General features: G+C 36.1%; 1 protein-coding gene and 1 long non-coding RNA gene across 3 annotated transcripts in view; one reads left to right on the top strand and one right to left on the bottom strand.

The window, feature by feature from the left end:
* Positions 1-19,160, top strand: part of LOC145721664 (uncharacterized) — a 41,345-nt gene extending 22,185 nt beyond the window's left edge. The window contains exon 3 of the long non-coding RNA XR_014145498.1: positions 19,059-19,160. This is a non-coding gene — a long non-coding RNA (uncharacterized LOC145721664). The remainder of the gene's footprint in view (positions 1-19,058) is intronic.
* SPAG6 (sperm associated antigen 6) overlaps positions 1-19,397 on the bottom strand; it is a 60,100-nt gene that overhangs the window by 4,346 nt on the left and 36,357 nt on the right. The window contains exons 5-10 of one of the 2 annotated variants that reach the window (XM_081820739.1): positions 19,048-19,253; positions 17,985-18,158; positions 16,672-16,824; positions 13,803-13,994; positions 5,352-5,468; positions 1,357-1,502 (exon numbers count right to left, since the gene is read on the bottom strand). In XM_081820739.1, coding sequence (XP_081676865.1) covers positions 1,357-1,502; positions 5,352-5,468; positions 13,803-13,994; positions 16,672-16,824; positions 17,985-18,158; positions 19,048-19,253 — 988 coding nt within the window. The remainder of the gene's footprint in view (positions 1-1,356; positions 1,503-5,351; positions 5,469-13,802; positions 13,995-16,671; positions 16,825-17,984; positions 18,159-19,047; positions 19,254-19,397) is intronic. The other variant, XM_081820740.1, reaches the window with a different exon arrangement.

The raw sequence follows: 19,397 nt of genomic DNA, 5'->3' as shown, positions 1-19,397 counted from the left end.
TCGGAGGGGGAGACGAACCATGAGAGACTATGGACTCTGAGAAACAAACTGAGGGTTCTAGAGGGGTGGGGGGTGGGGGGATGGGTTAGCCTGGTGATGGGTATTAAAGACGGCACGTATTGAATGGAGCACTGGGTATTATACGCAAACAATGAATTATGGAAAACTACATCAAAAACTAATGATGTAATGTATGGTGACTAACATAACATAATAAAATAAAAAAAAATGTAATCCCAGATCACAGAATGTGAGGTTAAAATTATACAACAGTATTTTGACAAAGCACCAGATTAAATTATAATATGACAGAGTTTTCATTTTCCTATACTACCCCTTAGATATATTTTTATATATTAATATTTTTAAAACTAACTTATTGGAACTCTTTTGGTCAAGCAGTACTCATGAACCTCACAAAAGTATATGAACTCTACCTCTAGAAAGAATTTGCTGGAAGAATATATATGAACAGAAAATTAGTTTTGTGCTTTTACAATGAGTGTTACCATATACATTAAAAACCACTGATATTAAATAGGAAGAAGCATTTATATAACATATGTAAATTATAACATAAGGTTTAAACATTGTAATATATATTCTCTAACATTAACTAGGGAAAATAAGAAATGAATGTAGAATTAGACAAATACGGATAAATATGGCCTTTAATTCTGAATGTTTTACTGGTGTTTTTCAAGATTCAGTTGTTTAAATCATTCTATCTTTTCTTGGTAACATTCCTTTCATTTATTTTGGGTTTAGTGGTGTAGTTCTTCTTTAGCCTTACAAGGACTGAGGCTTAAGCTTAATGCTCTGTAAATCAACCTTATTAAAAAAATTAATCTTGAAAAGAACTTCCTACTACATTACTGAGGCACCTGCATATCACAAACATTTCTTTCAAATATAGATAGTAACTTTCTTTTTGCCACTCAACATCTCTTTTCTATTTGTAATACTCCTCTTGATATAAATGTGAGCTTAAGGCAGAAAAATAATATGCAGGGAACTACGAAAATCAGAATCTACAGGCCCCTTCTAAATCAGGGTCACATTAAAGATTGCTAATTTTAACTTGCACTCTGTATTCAGGTACTCTTTGGTAAAGCATGTGTTGGATTAGTATAGATATGTCTCAGATGACATTCCAGTTTGATTTGGAGAGGTGTGTGTCAATCAGAATATTATTAAATTTGAGGGGAAAAAGAGATCCATGAGAGAAGTAAATGTGTACATTGGTCTTATGTAGTATTTCAAGACCACATTTTGACACAATGAATATAAAATCTAGATCTGAAAACAGAAAAACTACATTATAATTTTGAACTATTCAAAGTCCATTTTTCCCACCTTACTATTTCCTCTGGGTAACAGTTGTTAATACTGTTGATGTATTCTTGAAGGAGAGAGCCAGGCTCTGCTTTTATCTCTTGAACCTTTTTAAGTCCACCACTTGTTACAAAAAGTCGTCGAGCTTTGCTGTCATGCGGCAGTACCTTGAAAAGTCAAGCACATAAGAATGTCAGCTTTGTGGGCGCCTGGGTGGCTCAGATGGTTAAGCATCTGCCTTCGGCTCAGGTCACGATCCCAGGGTCCTGGGATCGAGTCCCACATCGGGCTCCCTGCTCCTTGGGAGCCTGCTTCTCTCTCTCTCTCTCTCTGTCTCTCATGAATAAATAAATAAAATCTTTAAAAAAAAAAAAAAAAAAAAAGAATGTCAGCTTTGTTTTTCCAAGTGGGATTATTATTAGTGAAAAGAAATAATCTATCTGAGAAACTGTAAAGGAGAATTTATGTGCAATATATCTGTAATAGAATGAGCCTAAACTTGCTAATGATTAGAAGTAAAATGTAGTGTTTGTAGATATGTATTAGCTCTTTATGTTGTGGGGATGGAGTAAAGGGCCTTGAACATGAGCAAAGGTAATGGGGATCCACTTGTATATGTAAAATAAAGCAGTGTCCCTCCTTTGCTTACACCCATTCAGGGTCTCTCCACTACCCACAAAATTAAAGGCAAGATCCTTCAGCAGGCACAGAGGGCCTTTTGTGACTCAGGTCCTAAATACCTCTCCAGCTTCCTTCCCTACCAATCTCTATCCTTAATTTCGTTTCAGTAAGCTCAACAGGTGCATGTTGGGCCATTTCTTGCCTTTGCCGATGCTGTTTCCTCTTCCCAGAATGCCCTTCCACCCTCCACGCTTCTCCCCACATTTGTTCGGCTCTTACTCATCTCTTAAGATTCAGCTCAGGCATCCCCTCCTTTAAGAAACTTTCTCTGGGACATTCCTATCTACCCTCTTATCCCGGGATGAGGTAGATAACTTTTCTTCTCTCATAGCATTCTGTTGAACAACTGTCAGTGTACTTGCCACATAATATTTTAACTATCAGCTTCTATGTCTGTCACACATAAATGTCATTGAAGACAGAAATTATATATTCATTCATTCATTTTTTCATTCATTTCTCTAGTACCTGATGCCTAACAGATGCTCAATAAATGTTTAACAAATGAATGGACATACTAAGGAGTAAGCAGAGAAAGGAAATTGAGGAGATGTTAAAAAGGCAAGACAAATCAGAAAAGTAAGGAATCAACAAATCTAAGAGAAGATTTTAAGAAGCAACCAATGAGAACTTTTAAAAAGTCACTGGATTTGACAGTGGATGTTTGTGTGTTGAGGGGAAAGAGCCAGTGAAGATGAAGAAATAAATTAGGCAAGACAACAATGACTGACCAGACAAGAAAGGTCCTGGAGAGGGGGCGGGTTTGCATTATGGGAATCCCTGCTCCCTTCTTTGGTCATTGCTACTATACTCTCTGACAGAAACACCCTTTCTTTCCCCCTCCATTCCTTCTCTTTCTTCAAAGACCAGCTTTAATCCCTTGTACTTTCTGCATTGAAGGTCTCTCTGAATACCTCAGACTGCATTCACTTATTCCTTCTTAAATTAAAAAAAAAAAAAGTTTATCATGAAATCTAGCACATTGAAGTGTTTTTGAATTGTTTTGTCTGGTCTCTCAGCTAGATTATAAAGTTCCTTGAAGAACTTTGTCTCGTTTTTGTTTTTTTTTTTATCTATCCCCCAATGTTTAACAGAGTATTGGGTACGTGTAGGCACTTAGCAAATACTTAAACTTACAAAAGGATCTTGCTACTAGAATGATTATACACATCCACTGGACAATAAAGGATCACACTAGTGGGGCGCCTGGGTGGCTCAGTCAGTTAAGTGCCCCACTCTTGATTTCAGCTCAGGTCATGATCTCAGGGTTGTGAGATCGAGCCCTGCGTAGGGCTCCGTTCTCAGCGTGGAGCCTGGTTAAGATTCTCTCTCTCCCTCTGCCCCTCCTTGCCCCCCTAAGCTCACACACACACTTGTGTTCTCGCTCTAAAAAAAAAAAAAGATGACCCTAGTATGTATTTCTAAAAAGTGAAATAAGCCTATAGCTATATCTGTTCTAAATATATAAATACATTGTTTGGCCTGGAGAGTTTTCATTACCTCCTATCTCTGACCCCAGCCACACTAAACTAATGTCTTTTTACCTTCTGCCTTGCTTTCTGGTATCCTTAGATTAAGAAAACACAAAATTCTGCCTGAAGCAAATATTCACAAAGGCACATTTGTAAGAGTATATCATACGTGGTACTGTATATTATCTTGGCTGCCTAACGTCCACAAATCCCACTGGTTTCCTCTCGTGACTTATTTTGAACTCAGTTCAGGTTAGTGTTCATTTTCACAGTAAGTTCAATAAACTAGAATACCTCACTCAGTAGCCTAAAAGATTAGACCATAAATTAAAACTTTCAGAAATAATGTCAGCTACTCATTTTCAAGAGCTGATGACACTTAGATGAGCCACTCATCAACTTACTCCCTCCTGCTTTTAGTTGATCAAATTGACTGTTCAGTTTCTTACCTAGTACCCGAAGGGGGAAAAAAAAAAAAAGGTTTGATTATTTTCCTAGAAAGCGAAGACAGAATCTAAGTGTTTGATACCTAGAACTATATCCTGAGGCAGCTTCAGCAATGTAAAACCTTCTGCTATCCAGTGACTATGGTGCTTGAGGGTCAGCCTATTGGAGATCATGGAAGACAGAGAACAGAAGGCTGTTAGTAGATAGTATTATCTTTCAGATGAGTACCTGAAACTAGACCTATTAGCTGTGGGGCCTCGTTTAAAAGTTGTAACAATATGTAGTTTTTGTTCATTGTTTATAGAAATATAGTATACAAATGGTAATACCTCCTTTATATAGCATTATACCTAACTATTCACATGAATTTGCCCTCCCCATTTTTATTAATTTTTAAAAATTAACCTTACCTCTTCTATGTTTTATTTCTTAAAAACAACATTTTGGGTTTTTCAGTGGGGAGGGGGGTTTGAATGCTTAATATGTGCCTGGGATTAAGCTAAACCCTTTACATATAATATCTCATTTAATCTTTACAGTGACCTTATAAAATGGGAACTCTTATTACCCCTATTTTATGGGTAATCATACTAAGGTTTAGAGACATCAAGACTTTGCTAAAGATATTACAGCTGGTAAATAGGAGATCCAGGCAAGCTAATTCCAGAGCTGAGCTCACACTATGGGATGCTACTTCCAAAGACCCCATTTTCTTAAATCAAATCTCCTGAGCACAATGTAACCAGTTCTTTATATTTAGGGTTGCCCCCTGACCATCAATGGGTATGGGGATACAGTTGTTCTTTCTCAGCCTTTGCTATCAATAGTGGGTCCCGCTGGCTAAGTGCACATCCAGCAGCTTGACCTTTCTACCTTACTACTTTTAATCTGCAATGATCTAAGAAATATGATGGCTATATTTGTTAAAACTGTTCATAAAATAAGTCAATAAACTCCAAATGAGTGTCTGAAAGCATCTCCAAAAGTACATGGACTCTGTCATAAATGGCTCAGAGACCTTTTTATTTTTCTTTATCAGATCTTTGCAGTGTTCCCAGGTGAGTGAGACTAACAGACACCAGGATAATTACTAAATTACTTATCAATATAAATTATCTGTATTATGAGGTGTTTATATGTTGGCATAATATTTACTCCCCAAGAACACTGAAAAAGACAGTACAGAGGCTGTAAAGAAAATGTGAGGAAGAAGGAAGTGTGAATCATTTATATGTGAATTTTATTAATTTATGTTAATTTTATTAACCTATGTTACCCTTCCTGTCACTACAGGCAGTGAGAGCTAAGAAGTAAATGCCTGCACCCATCTTTCAGAAGACATTGACCCAACAGAAAAAAGTTAACAAATCATTTAAATTTTCTTCCCCTACTTCCAGAAAAGAGAGCATTTCTTACCTTACTGAACTGTCCAACAACATGCTTCAGAATATTGGGAGGTGCATCATACAGAAATGGCTCAAGGGCTGGTAAATAGGTGCATTTTTGTAGGATATTCTTTATAGCTTTTTTACTCTATTGAAAGAGAAAGCAAAATATAGACCAAAGTAGTAATCAAAGCTTGACCAAAATTCATGCCTCATGTTCCTAGGATTTGAAAATGAAATGAATGTCCAGGTCTAACCTGCAGTTATTTCATTGTTGGAGATAGTTGTCAGAAAAACTTCTTATCTGGCATTGGTTTTATCATAGAATACCCTGCCAGTTGTCTTCATGTTAAATTTTAGAATGTACTGTGTATTACTGACGTCTTAAAATCACCCATGAGGAAAGTAAAATTAAAAAGCATAAAGCTATAGACTGTAAATTAATATGTATTATATTTTATTAGTATAAATTTTATAAACTGTGAGATAACCAACATGTCCTACTCCTTCCAGTCAACAAACAGAAAATAGTTTATAGTACAAAGTCATTATCAAACATTCTGTGTTCTCTAAAAGGTTTTGTGGCTTATAGTATATAGTCAGGAAGATTCTACTGTGTGCATTATTCAGTGAACATTTGCAGATACGCTGCTGTAGCTCGTGGGGAGAAACTGCCCCATTCACAGGTAAAGCAAAACAGAGAGGATCTACTTGACTGTATAGGAAAGCTCCCCTCAGCAACAGGGAGCCTATCACCCACAAGCAAAACAACAGACACCTTCCCCATTCTCCCCAGCACTCTGTACTTCACAGTGACACCGGGTGTGACCAAAGAAGGGTCCTGATGTGACTGTAGCGCGTCACTGCGGCCAGCTCTCAGGACACAGCTCGTTGTGACTCTGTTTCCTTGTCTTCAAGCCTGCCCTCTTCACTTTGGAAGGCTCCGCAGTTGGGTTTGTCTACAGCTGTTTTCCACTGGAATTCCACACTTGCTTGTATGTAGTTTTATGCGTCGGTGCATCCTTTCCTCTGATCTCTCAGATTCTTTGATTCTCTCTCAGGCCTTAGCCAACCTGGTCTAGTGCTTTTGAAATGTCAAGGAGCATTTTGATGTTTTGTTTTGTTTTTCCCAAGGAGCATTTTGATTTTCACATCATGAATTTTACAATTGCCAAATGGATTCAGGAAAAACTTTCATCACATTTATGCTATTAGTAAAGGCTCTGTTAATTTCATGGTTTTCCAGAGGCCCAGACTAAGCAGTCCTGTATGACCTCTCATCTCTTGACACATTTGTCCTCAAACATTGTTTCATAAACTAAATGAAACAAAATAAGGAATGTAAGAAATGCAGCCCAACTTTCTTCCACAATAGTATAACCTAAATTAGAATTAAACTCTCAAACCCCAACATACCTAGTTATATCTTTATGAGCCATCTTAGGATCATGGTGACCTTAGCAGGTCAGCAAATTTAACTTAACTGCTATTGGTGATAAGGTCTACTAATTATATAGCACAGATCACATCCACTGTGCCATGGTGATGTACTGTCAAGTTATTAATTAAGAACTCTAAAAAGGGTCTAATGATCCTACAAATTCACTGAGTTTTACTATCCTTTGTCAAGAAATACACTTGATTTATGACTACATGTACTTCTAGATAGGAATGTATGTCATGATTAATAATCAGCTATATTTCCCAACATGAAAGAAATATTAGTATATTAGTTAAGATTTTATTTACTTGTCAATTTCTGGGCTTAAGACTTTTTAACAACCTTATTGAGATATAATTTACATACCATAAAGTCACTCATTTTAAGTGCACAATTCAATGGATTTTTAGTAAATTTACAGAGTTATGCAACCATCACCACAACCTAATTCTAGAACATCTTCATCATTCCAACAAGGAACCTCATTCCATTTGTAGTCACTCCCCCACCAGCACTGGGCAACTGCCAACCTATTTTCTGTCTCTATAAATTTTACTTTTCTGGACAATTCATGTAGGTGGAATCATATAATATGTGAACTTTTGAGTCTGGCTTCTTTCACTAACTAAGTATAATGTTTTGGGGGTTCATCCATCTTATAGCATGTATCAGTGCTTCATTCCTTTCATTGTCAAATAGTATTATACAGATTTATCACATATTGTTTATCCATTCACCAGTTGATAGACATTTGGGTTGTTTCCACTTTGGGTAATTATGAATAATGCTGCTATGGAGATTCATATACAAGTCTTTGTGTAGACAAATGGTTTCTTTTTTTTTTTTAAGATTTTATTTATTTATTTGACAGAGAGAGACACAGAGAGAGAGGGAACACAAGCAGGGGGAGTGGGAGAGGGAGAAGCAGACTCCCCACTGAGCAGGGAGCCCGATGTGGGGCTCTATCCCAGGACCCTGGGATCATGACCTGAGCTGAAGGCAGCCGCTTAACGACTGAGCCACCCAGGCGCCTCTATTTTCATTTCTCTTGGGAAGATATCTCAGAGTGAAGCTGTTGGGTGATGATGGTAAATTTATGTTTACTATTTTGAGAAACTGCCAAACTGTTTTCAACATGACTGCAACATTTTACATATCGACCAGTAATGTAAGAAGGTTCATGATTCTCCATATGATAATCAACACTTGTTATTATCTGTCTTATTAATTGTAGCCATTCTTGTGGTGTGATGTAGTAGTATCTCATTATGGTTTTGATTTGCATTTCTCTAGTGACTAATGATGTTGGACATTTTTTCATGTACTGATGGATCATTTATTGGTGAAATGCTTATTCAAATCTTTTACCCATTGTTTAATTGGGTTATTTGCCTTCATATTATTGAGTTGTAGGAGCTCTTTATATATTTTGAATATAAGCCTTTCTTTTTTTTTTTTTTAAAGATTTTATTTATTTATTCATGACAGACAGAGAGAGAGAGAGAGAGAGGCAGAGGGAGAAGCAGGCTCCCAAGGAGCAGGGAGCCCAATGCGGGACTCGATCCCAGGACCCTGAGATCATGACCTGAGCCGAAGGCAGATGCTTAACCATCTGAGCCACCCAGGCGCCCGAATATAAGCCTTTCTTGAATATATTATTTGCAAATAATTTTTTCAAATCTGTGGCTTGTCTTTTTGTTTTCTTAATGGTATCTTTTAAAGCATACCAGGTTTTAAATTTGATGAAACCCAACTTATGAATGTTTTCATTTATCACTTGAGCTTTAGGTGTCATTTCTAAGAAATTAATGCCTAATCCAAAGTTTCAAAGAGTTCTCTATTTTCTTCTAGGAGTTTTATAGTCTTAACCCTTATATTTAGATCTATGATCCACTTTTAGCTACTACTTCTGGTACATTGTATAAGACAAGGGTCCAAATTAATATTTTTGTTTGAGAATATAGTAATTGTCTCAGTGCCATTTGCTGAAAAGACTATCCTTTTCACATTAAGTTGCCTTGGAACCTTTGTGAAAAATCAGAAAAGGGTCTATTTCAGATTTTCAAAATTCAATTACATTGATATATATGTCTTTACGTAAGCAAGTACCACACTATCTTGATAGCTGTAGCTTTGTAGTAAGTTTTAAAATTGGGCAGCATAAGTCCTTTTACAAAATTGTTTTGGCTAGTCTGGGTCCTTGGCATTTCTATATGAATTTTAGGATCAGCTTCTCAAGTTTGGGGTGGGAGAGGGAAGCCAGTTGGGATTATGATAGAGATTGTATTGAATATATAGATCAATTTGGGAAGAAGCATTGCCATCTTAATAATATTGAATCTTCCAGTCCATGAACATGGAGTGTCCCTCCAATTATTCAGACCTTCTTTAACTTTTTTCAGGAATGTTTTGTAGTTTTCAGTGTACAAGTCTATACTTCTCTTATTAAATTTATTCCTAAGTATTCTTTTTGATGCTATTGTGAATGAAACTCTTGTCTTAATTTCATATTTGTTTTTTTAAAGTTTACTTATTTATGGGGTGCCTGGGTGGCTCAGTTGTTAAGCGTCTGCCTTCAGCTCAGGTCATGATCCCAGGGTTCTGGGATCGAGCCCCGCATCGGGCTCCCTGCTCAGCAGGAAGCCTGCTTCTCCCTCTCCCACTCCCCCTGCTTGTGTTCCCTCTCTCACTGTCTCTCTCTCTGTCAAATAAATAAAATCTTTAAAATAAATAAATAAATAAATAAATAAATAAATAAAGTTTACTTATTTATAACCTCTACACCCAACATGGGGCTGGAACTCACAACCCTGTAGAATGTACAGTTCTACATTCATTCATTTTTCTGTCATTTCTAAAAACTGACTGTCCACAATGATAAAATCTATTGTAAAAACCACAGTAACTAGCAACACTATTTTTTAATTTCTTAACAACACACATAAGAATAGTAATTAACAAACTAAAATCGTCAATACTATGCAAATATTTGATACCATTTCAATTGTTTTTCACAGAAAATGAAAGAAATAACAAAAATTATTCATTGTTGCTTTCCTTAATGGATGATCTTTAATGCAAATTGCCTAAAATAAATAATGTTTCTTATTCAAAAGTTAATTTTGTTCTGAAAGCATTCTGGCCCAAAGAGTTATACTTATTAAAAGGAAGGGGGGCAGCGCCTGGGTAGCTCAATCGGTTAAGTGTCTGACTATTGATTTTGGCTCAAGTCATGATCTCAGGGTTGTGAGATTGAGCCCTGCCTGGGGCTCTGTGATGGGCATGGAGCCTGCTTAAGATTATCTCTCTCTTCCTCTCCCTCTGCCCCTCCCCCCCAAAAAATTAAAATAAAAAATAAATAAAAGGAAGGGGAACATAAGAATAAATCTTCATGACCTTGGGTTAGGCAAAGTCTTTTTAGATAAGGCTCCAAAAGTATAAGCAACAAAAGAAAAAATAAATAAATTGAACCTTTAAAATTTTAAAGACTTTTGCTGCAAATAATACCATTAATAAAGTGATGATAACCCATAGAATGGAAGAAAATACTTGTAAATCATACATCTGATGAGGATTTGTATTCAAAATATATAAAGAACACTTACAACTCAATAATAAAAATATAATAGCCCAAATTAAAAATGGGCAAAGTGTCTGATTAGACATTTCTCCAAAGAAGATATACAAATGGCCAATAAGCACATGAAAAGATTTTTCAACATCATTAACCATCAGGGAAATGCAAATCAAAACCACATTGAGATGCCAATTCACACCTACTAGAATGGCTACAATAAAAAAAAAAAATAAAGGTAGTAACAAATGTCGACAAGAATGTGGAAAAATTGGAACCCTCATACATTGCTAATGGGAATATAAAATGGTACAGCCACACTGGAAAACAGTTCAGTGGTTCCTCAAAATATTAAAAAGAGTTATTGTTTGATCTAGCAATTCTCCTAGATTTGTACCCAAGAGAAATGAAAACATACATCCACACAAAAACCTGTACAAATATGTTCATAGCAGCATTATTTATCATAATAAAAAGAGTAGAAACAGCCCAAATGTCCATCAACTGGTGAATGAGGAAACAAAATGTAGTATAGTGATGCAATGGAATATTATTTGGCAATAAAAAGGAACAAAATATTGATACATGCTACAACATGGATGAACCTTGAAACTTACGCTAAATGAAAAGAAGCCAGGCACAAAAGACCACTTATAATGTATGATTCCATTTAAATAAAATGTCCAGAGGAGGCAAATCTCCAAAGACAGAAAGTAAATTAATGGCTGCCTGGGGCTAGGCAGGGAGGGTATGGAGTGACTGCTCACAGGGGAATGAAAAGGTTCTAAAATTAGATTGTGGTGATGGTTGCATCTGTGAATATACTAAAACCATTGAATTATACACTTTAAATGGGCGAGCTGTATGGCATATGAACTATATTTCAATAAAGCTGTTAAAAAAATGAAGGGAAACAACCATGATGACAAGAACACAATAATTAAATAACCTCAGAAATACTTTCATAACTAAGGTAATAGAATGAACTTACTCAAATGCCAAACTAAGATGGACCATTTCAATATGATGCCTCTAAATCAAAACATATGAAAATGCAATTGTGCGAATATTTTCAAAATATATGTAGGTGAGCTTATTAGATAAAAGATGGATTTTTTTTCCATTTTTAATAAGGTGCAGCAGATATAAAGCTATGTGAAAATGTGAGCAATTCCAAGGGACTGCTCATTGGTTCTCCTGGATCAGAACCAATTAGAGAGTGCTTACAGAAGCTGACATGCCTTTGGGACAAAATGAACTTCAACATGGCCTTTAATTTGAAAGCTGCCACAGAGTAACAAATGAGAAATACCATTAGACAGTTCCTAAAGCTCTTGGATACATTTTTCCCTACTGAGATAATGTCAAATCAAACAGACTTGGACTTTCATTCTAAAGCCTTTAAAACAACCAATGTTAGAATCCAAGAAAGCTTGCGGAAGCAAAAATAATAAGTCCCTACAATATGAAAATATTTGGATGGACTTAAAGCCTTGGAAGGATTGCTGACAGGATAATGATTAATAAAGATCCCACTTTTTAATTTAATACCCATTGTATTTCCTGAAAGTAAATATTCTATCAAATACAGGCAGAAGGAACCTTAACTTCTATTAATAAACCTGAATGTTTTGATAAAACTACTTTTGTTAAACTTACACACAATAAAAATGATCTTACTTCAAAAGGTGAAGTTTTCAAACTTATTTTACTCATATTTATACGACAAAACAGCATAATAATTCATTAAAAACCAAGTTACGTAAACTTAGTAGTATATAAAAAGTATTTAGTGCTACCTAAGACACTATTTGCAAGGGTTTCTCAAACTACGATTACTATTGATTCCACTATTAATTATTCATGCTGTAGCTGATATATTCCTTTATTTCCAAAACTTAAAGGAAAATAAAAGTTGTTACACGCAGGAATCTGAAAGTGATAAAGACTATTAATAATTTACCTCGTGATAATCTAGAAGTTGAACATGATTACTATTATATTTTGGGCACAGCTTATACCTGCAGAGACCCTGCAGAGGAGACCATAGTCATTGGACCACTAGAGAGAGGAGGGAGGAGGAGTGAGGAGGAGGAGGTCGGGGGTGGGAATGAGAGGGAAGAGGGAGGACAAAAAGGCAAGCATGATAATGGGTTAAAGAAATATGAGGCAAAAAGTGAACTGCATGTATAAGCTAAAATTATACACATGTAAATCAGCTGTACTTGGACAACTCAAAACCAGAAATGTAATTGTGGTTTCTCACCAGAAAGCCAAAGAATCACAGAATTGTTAAACAGGGAAAGGCCTTAGCATATTGTCAATCGTACTCTCTACCAAGCATTGTAAAGGAATATACTCAACACTGTGGAGAAATGTAAGGAAGCCCCAAATCTACTAAGTCATTTCTTTGATCTAGAAAGTCTTATAAAAATTGAAAAAATGTTAATGTTAGAAATTCCCTCAATGAATGTGTAGAAAAATAACACATAAACATAACCAAATAAACATAAATTCACCTTTATAAGATTTATAAATCCAATAAATGACTCACTATATATTTTCAGAGTCCCTCAGCTATATAGTTCGAGTAAACTTCCTGCCTTACTATACCATCTAAAGTTGCTTCAGGAAATGTGCTTTCCTATTTGTTAATTTATTGTTTAACTAAATTTAAATGTCATTTAACTTACTCTTGTTAATTTTATTTTGAATTATTATTATCTTTTCTGTGTACTTTCCTCAGTCTAAGTCAATTCTGAAAACTGCTTTCAAAAAAGGTACATGTTTTTTTAAGGGAGTTATGCTGGGAAACATTTTTTTCTTTCTTTGAAATTCTAAAATTATTAAATAACCCATCCTAATTAAATGTATGTTTTGTGAATCATTCTAGTAGTTAATATTTTTTTAAGAAACCTTGCTTTTTAAAAAACACATGATTTAAAAATGTTTAACTTAGTGAATTTATGGACATTTTTCTTTTAAGGAACAAACACAAAACATATAATTAAAAGATCGAGCAGAGTTAGGAGAGGTAAATCATAGATTCAGGAATACCCTCTGACCAGTTGCATCATGTCTTTCGACAGCGCCTTAAATTCTTTTGGACTCAATTTTTTAATATTAACTGGACTAAAGTTCTAATTCCACCTTCAAAATCCTATTATTCAATTCCTATTCCATAAGAAAAGTCAACATGAATGTAGAATGCGAAAACCAGACGTTCATTTTACAACCCACTTTGCACCTATAGAGAACTTCCTTTAAACTATAGATAGCACTGTTAGAGATAAGGGTAACCTATTTTCAAAGAAAAGCCACCTCAGTTCTTCTGATAAATTTCTATTTCTCAAATAATAAAATCAATATTATCCATAATGATAATTAAAACATTTAAAATTACATATTTTTAAGAATGAGTCAAATCTAACAAATCTTCATACAACTGTTAAAGAGTAAGCACTTACTTTTACTTGAAGATCCTCGGAACTTTCTGTTGACATGTACAATGAAAGCAGAACCGGCAAGGTGTTTGTGACTGCAACAGCCCGGGCGTGCTCTGGAGTGTGTCTCCCAATCTGTCCTAAGGCCCAAGCAGCGGCAGCCTTAATATGATCTTCTGGTTCTTCTGACAAGCAGACTGACAACTGGGGCACACCCTGCAGCATTGATCAAAAGCGCAAGTGTTATGAATCTAGAGCAGGATTAAAGAGTCTTCCATGTCTCTCAAACATTAGAAGAAATCATTTTGGCCTTGATCCTTTTTTTCCTAAACAGTTCAATAAATGAGCACATCACAGGGGCTGTCATTTTTCAAGTCAATAAAATGACTAGAACTAATTTACCTTAATTATCTGTAACAATCCAACTAAACTAAGAATATCTCTGCTAGCATTTACTCCCCAAATAGAGAGGCATTTAACCAAACAACAGATGCCCCAGACTAGTATATTATAGGCAAAACCAGATTCCAATGTGACAAAATAAAAGTGTTCAGGATTTTAAAACCTTTTATTGTCCTTTATTTAAAAAGTTAGAATCCTTTAAAAAAATGTCTTTCACCAAGTATAATAGATCTGAGAACAAAATAACCACTATAGATCCAAAATCAAATGAATGAGCAAGAATCCTATTTAAGTAACTTTTAGATGAAATAGATTCACTAAAAACTTTCCTGAAATAGTAAATAATTTTCATGTATTTTGGCCAAGTTTTAAATGATAGTTTTGCCCATTTTAACATGATTAAATATCAAAATAGAATGATTACTTTTGTTACATAGATATCATGTACTTATATTTTACACAGGCTTCAATTTTATCTCAGTAATCAAAACAGAATTAACTAAAGAGTTATATTCCCAAGGAAGACTCAAATAACCAAATCAAATTATAATTCCAGATTCTATATAGGCATAATTTTCTAATGAATTTGAGACTATAATAATTATCACCTTAAATTTAGTATCACAAAAGCCATTACCACAAGGTCAGGCTCCATAGCAAAGGCCAAGTGATGATGTATATTTTCTTTTTGTCCACCTTAAAATTCAGTTATTAGTAAGACTGATTTCCTGAAGAAACCTGCCATATCTCTTCATTGGCTTCTTTCTTACAACTAAAAATGTGTGTCTGCCAATACAAAAAAGGTCAGATCTGTCTTCAGAATGAGGCAACTTCCAGAAACCCCATACTTCTGGGATATATCACGAATGAAGCAGAGGAAGAGAAGACACCTTTATCCCCATCCCCCAAATTCTGACTTATGGGCCTCCAATGTTATGACTATCAAATGATATAAGGAACATGAATGTGCTTTGAGAATTATAAAGTGTGACGTAAATGGGAGTTGTTGTTACTGGTCCTTACAGTGCCCCATAGGACAAGGAAAGAGTCATGCAGCCCATTCGCGTGCCTCGAACTGCTGCCGCCACCATCCCAATCTTCACTAACTGAAAGGCAAACTAGGTGGGAGAGGCCAGTGGCAACCCTAGACCAAAGGAGGGGAGCGCCTCCTGGTTAGTTGGGGGAAGAAATACAGGAAGCAAAAGTAATTGCTTCTTTCATCCTTCTTCCTACGTGTAAGCTTTCTGACTATGCACAAAAGAACTGCAAATCAAAAATCCCAATAATATCCCCATGGCGACCCTTCAGAAAGCCCTACTGCTCTGGTCACTGTCATAGTCTTTGGTAATAGAAGAACAAAAGGAAAAGCGCAGGATAAATGGGAGTGAAGCACAGAATTATCAAGGAATTGGTAGAAAATAAAGATCTGAGGTTCCTCTTTATTCTGAGGATTAGCAAGAGATAAAAAAAAGAAAAAAACAACCCCCCCCCACTTCTGTTTAGCACACAGCAGCAGGTTTTCCATGCTGATAAGAAACCCACACCCTAGAGGGTTGCCAGAGACACTGTAAGCATACAGCCTTTGAAGTATTCTTTGGGAGATCAATATTTATTCATTCAACAAATATTTTTTGAGCACCTACTACGTGCCAAGGCTACACTCCATGCTGGGTTAATACCTACTTGAGATAAGGCCAAATCCCTAGAGCAAGGAAACAAAAACATTACTATCTGATGTGTGCTCTGAATTGCCTCCATCTAAGAAGAGAAATCAGTTGATGAAAGCTGACAGAGAGAAGGTAGATAAAGAAGGGATGTCCTAGCCTTGTCATCTCTTACCCAAATGACAGGAAAGGGGGTAATGTATAGACCTCAGAGAATAATGAAAACGAGTATCAGGCATGTCATTTATAACAGCTGTATTTTTTTTAATTATTTATTTATTTATTTTAGAGAGAGCTTGTGCAAGCAGGGGTTGGGGGGTGGGTAGTGGCAGAGGGCGAGGGAGATCATCCCCAAGCAGACTGACTACCCACTGAGCATAGAGCCCGACGTGGGGCTCGATCCCAGGACCCCGAGATCATGACCTAAGCCAAAACCAAGAGACAACGCTCAACGAACTAAGCCACCCAGGCACCCCTAAAACAGTTGTTTTTAATCAAAGTTTGCTTTATATGTCTGTAAATATGTTGTCAATCCTTTGAGATAGATACTTAATATTTAAGTACAGATAATACTAAAACTCGGAAGTGTTGATAGTTTGTCGATACTGAACACTGGCTAAAACTTTAAACTTCTGCAAAGTAAACCTTACTTCAAGCATTGCTTTGGGAAACTTACTAATAAGCCTTGAAAAAAAGCTGAAGATTTTCTGAGGTAATTCTTTGACCCCGGTCAGTTCTATTTTATACTCTGTGGGAGGGCATTCACATGTGGTTCTGTGTTAGCACATCTCACTGCAATAACTAGAGGAAACGAAACAAACACAGACCTTGGAAATGATCACTGCCATTGCCAGGTTCTCAGAATGAGCCGCTACATAACCAAGCATCATGATGCCAGGCAGTCTTATGTTTCCTTTGCAGGACCCGATACAATCAATCACGGCAGCCACTCCTCCGGCGTTAACGATCAACTGCGAAAGCTAGGAGGAGAGGAGAGTCAGAGCATCGTGACCATGAAGCATGAGATTATCTTTAAATCTTAACTTTAGCCTTGCCCAATTTTTTTTATTTAGGACCTAAAAACCACCTGGTGAAATCTGAAATACCATTTAGTGAGATTGTTGTATTCATTAAGGAATATATAAGTAGAATAATCCTGCTATTTCAAATGTGCAGACATACTCATTGTGAGGAGCCAATCTGTGGTTCAGTTTTTCATGAATCAATAGCACAACTTTTATCCTTATTGCAATAGATGTCAAAATTCCTCACCTAGACGCTAAGCCTAGGGCTAGTTCATAACTAGCTAACTACTGAAACCCCTAATCACAACGTGTGAGTATGAAGCACATTAATCACTGAATGCTAAAAGACAGTGTCAGACTTGAACTATTCTAGCCTAATTATCCCCCCTTTGCTAGCAATGACTACTAGCTGATTGCACTTCAATCTTGAAAAATCTCAACCAAATGAAGATGTTAGATGATATAAAGAATGAGGACTTTAAAGTTTCGTGAAATGAAATTGATTAGTCAAAATATACACAGAAAAAGATACAACTTCAGAATCCACCCAGATTTTCTTCATCTCTACTCCTTCAGCATCTGAGAACTCAAGTAGTACAGAAGTTATACTAGGCTGTGGGCCTGGTGGTCTCCTCAGACCTGGAGGCATGCTGTCTCTCACTACTCCCAGCTGACCTAGAATGACAAGGATGACAAAAGTCCACGCCCCCCACCATCTAGAAATGGAAAGCAGGACATTGTTAAAAACTGAGATTTTAGACTCAAATTCCATTGATATAATCCAGTGGTTCTCAACTAGGGGCACTTGTACCCCCTGGGAAACCTCTGGCCATATATGGAGACATTTTTATCAGGATGGGGTTGGGGTGCTACTGGGATCTAGTGGGCAGAGGCCAGGGATGCTGCTGAACATCCACCCTACCATGTACAGGACAGCCCCCCACGACAAACAATTACCTATTCCAAAATGTCCATAGTGCTGAGGATGAGAAGCCCTGAGCTAATCAGATCATGTGGCACAGCATTTGCGCCCTGTAAACAAGTTGATGTTTTGTTTAAATCCTAAAACTAACTATATATTACTGTATTTTAAAACCTTAATTTTTTTTTTTTACCTCAGGCGTATGTTTTGCAATCTCTCTAATTAAAGTAGAAGCATTTTTCTTCACGTATTCGTCTTTGTCCTTCAAGCAGGTAAGTACAACTGGAAAAATCTCTGCTTCCACCACCATTTCTGCCAGATCCACAGAATGTTTTGCAATCTGACTAAGAGCTGAAAGAACCTGATTCTGTTAAGCAAAAACCAAAATAAAACCAAACATGACATAGAGCTTGCTGCAGAGTTCTGATTTAAACAGCTTTATACACACTCAAATTCCTTTATAAAAAGGAAAAAACAATTACTTTTCTAACAGAACCTTAGATTTAGGACTCTTGAGACTGTCAATTCCTAGTCTTATACCTAGACACTCAATTTCTTAAATTCCCTAATTCCCAAATTAAATGCCTTCATTCTTCTGTGGACTCTTTAAATCTCTTATCTATGCAGATGATCGAAGAATATGACCTTTGGATGAATAGTATTTCTTAATTAATATTTACATTGTCAATTTATCATACATGTAGTACAAAAATGATCAAGCAGAAGTAACATCTTATTTTTGGCATCATGCTGATAACATTTCAAAGAACTTTCCATTCTTAGTTAACATTAACAATTTTAGAATCTTATAAAATGTAACTACTAGAATGGGAAAGTATAATTAACTATTAACTGAAAATCAAATTTTAGAAAGCTATAAAAAGACTAAGATAAATATGGCAATTTTCATAAGAAACTTACATAAAATAGTGGTGGGCTAGAAGACCTTTAGATCCTTTCCAACCCTGAGATTCAGTATTATGTAATTCCTTATTTTGATGAGTAATGTTAATACCGATGCTACTCCTAGTTTTCAGCATTGGACATCTTTTAACCAGATAGGTCCATCCACTGTCTGATCTTTATAGCATAAGATTCACATATGAAAAGACCAAATACATAACATACCCTATCTGTTTTCAATGATAAATTTTCTAATTATTTTTAAATGTGTAATATTAATCTACCCACATTTCTATTTTCTTAGGTAATCAGAAGCCTGATTTGTTTGTTTTTTTAACTTTATTTTTAAATACCTTTAATTTAGAATCAGGGTTCAGGATCATCTGGGCTAAGTGAGCAATAGCTCCTGCGTCCACTACTGTCTGTGCTAACTCCGGAGAATGCTTTGAAATATCACTGAGGGCCGAAGCAGCAATCCTTTTCAAAGCAATTTCTGGCTCCTGGATACAGAGTACTAAAAGAGGAACAGCTCCCGCATCCACCACAGCTTGTGACAGTTCTGTGGGTCCAAGAAAAGTAATTAAGTGAGTATGGGTGACTGACCCTTGTGCAAGCCATTTTTCACCCTGACAGATACAGCAAAGGAAAAAGGGGAGGGTGTACTTCACTGTCCCGACATCTGCATTTCAAATCAGCCTTTCTG

This window comes from Leptonychotes weddellii, chromosome 5 (assembly GCF_054177405.1).
Source record: "Leptonychotes weddellii isolate Sample4059 chromosome 5, ASM5417740v2, whole genome shotgun sequence".
NCBI lineage: Eukaryota > Metazoa > Chordata > Mammalia > Carnivora > Phocidae > Leptonychotes > Leptonychotes weddellii.
The sequence above is the reverse complement of the archived record's forward strand: the minus strand, read 5'-3'. Positions and strand labels throughout refer to the sequence as shown.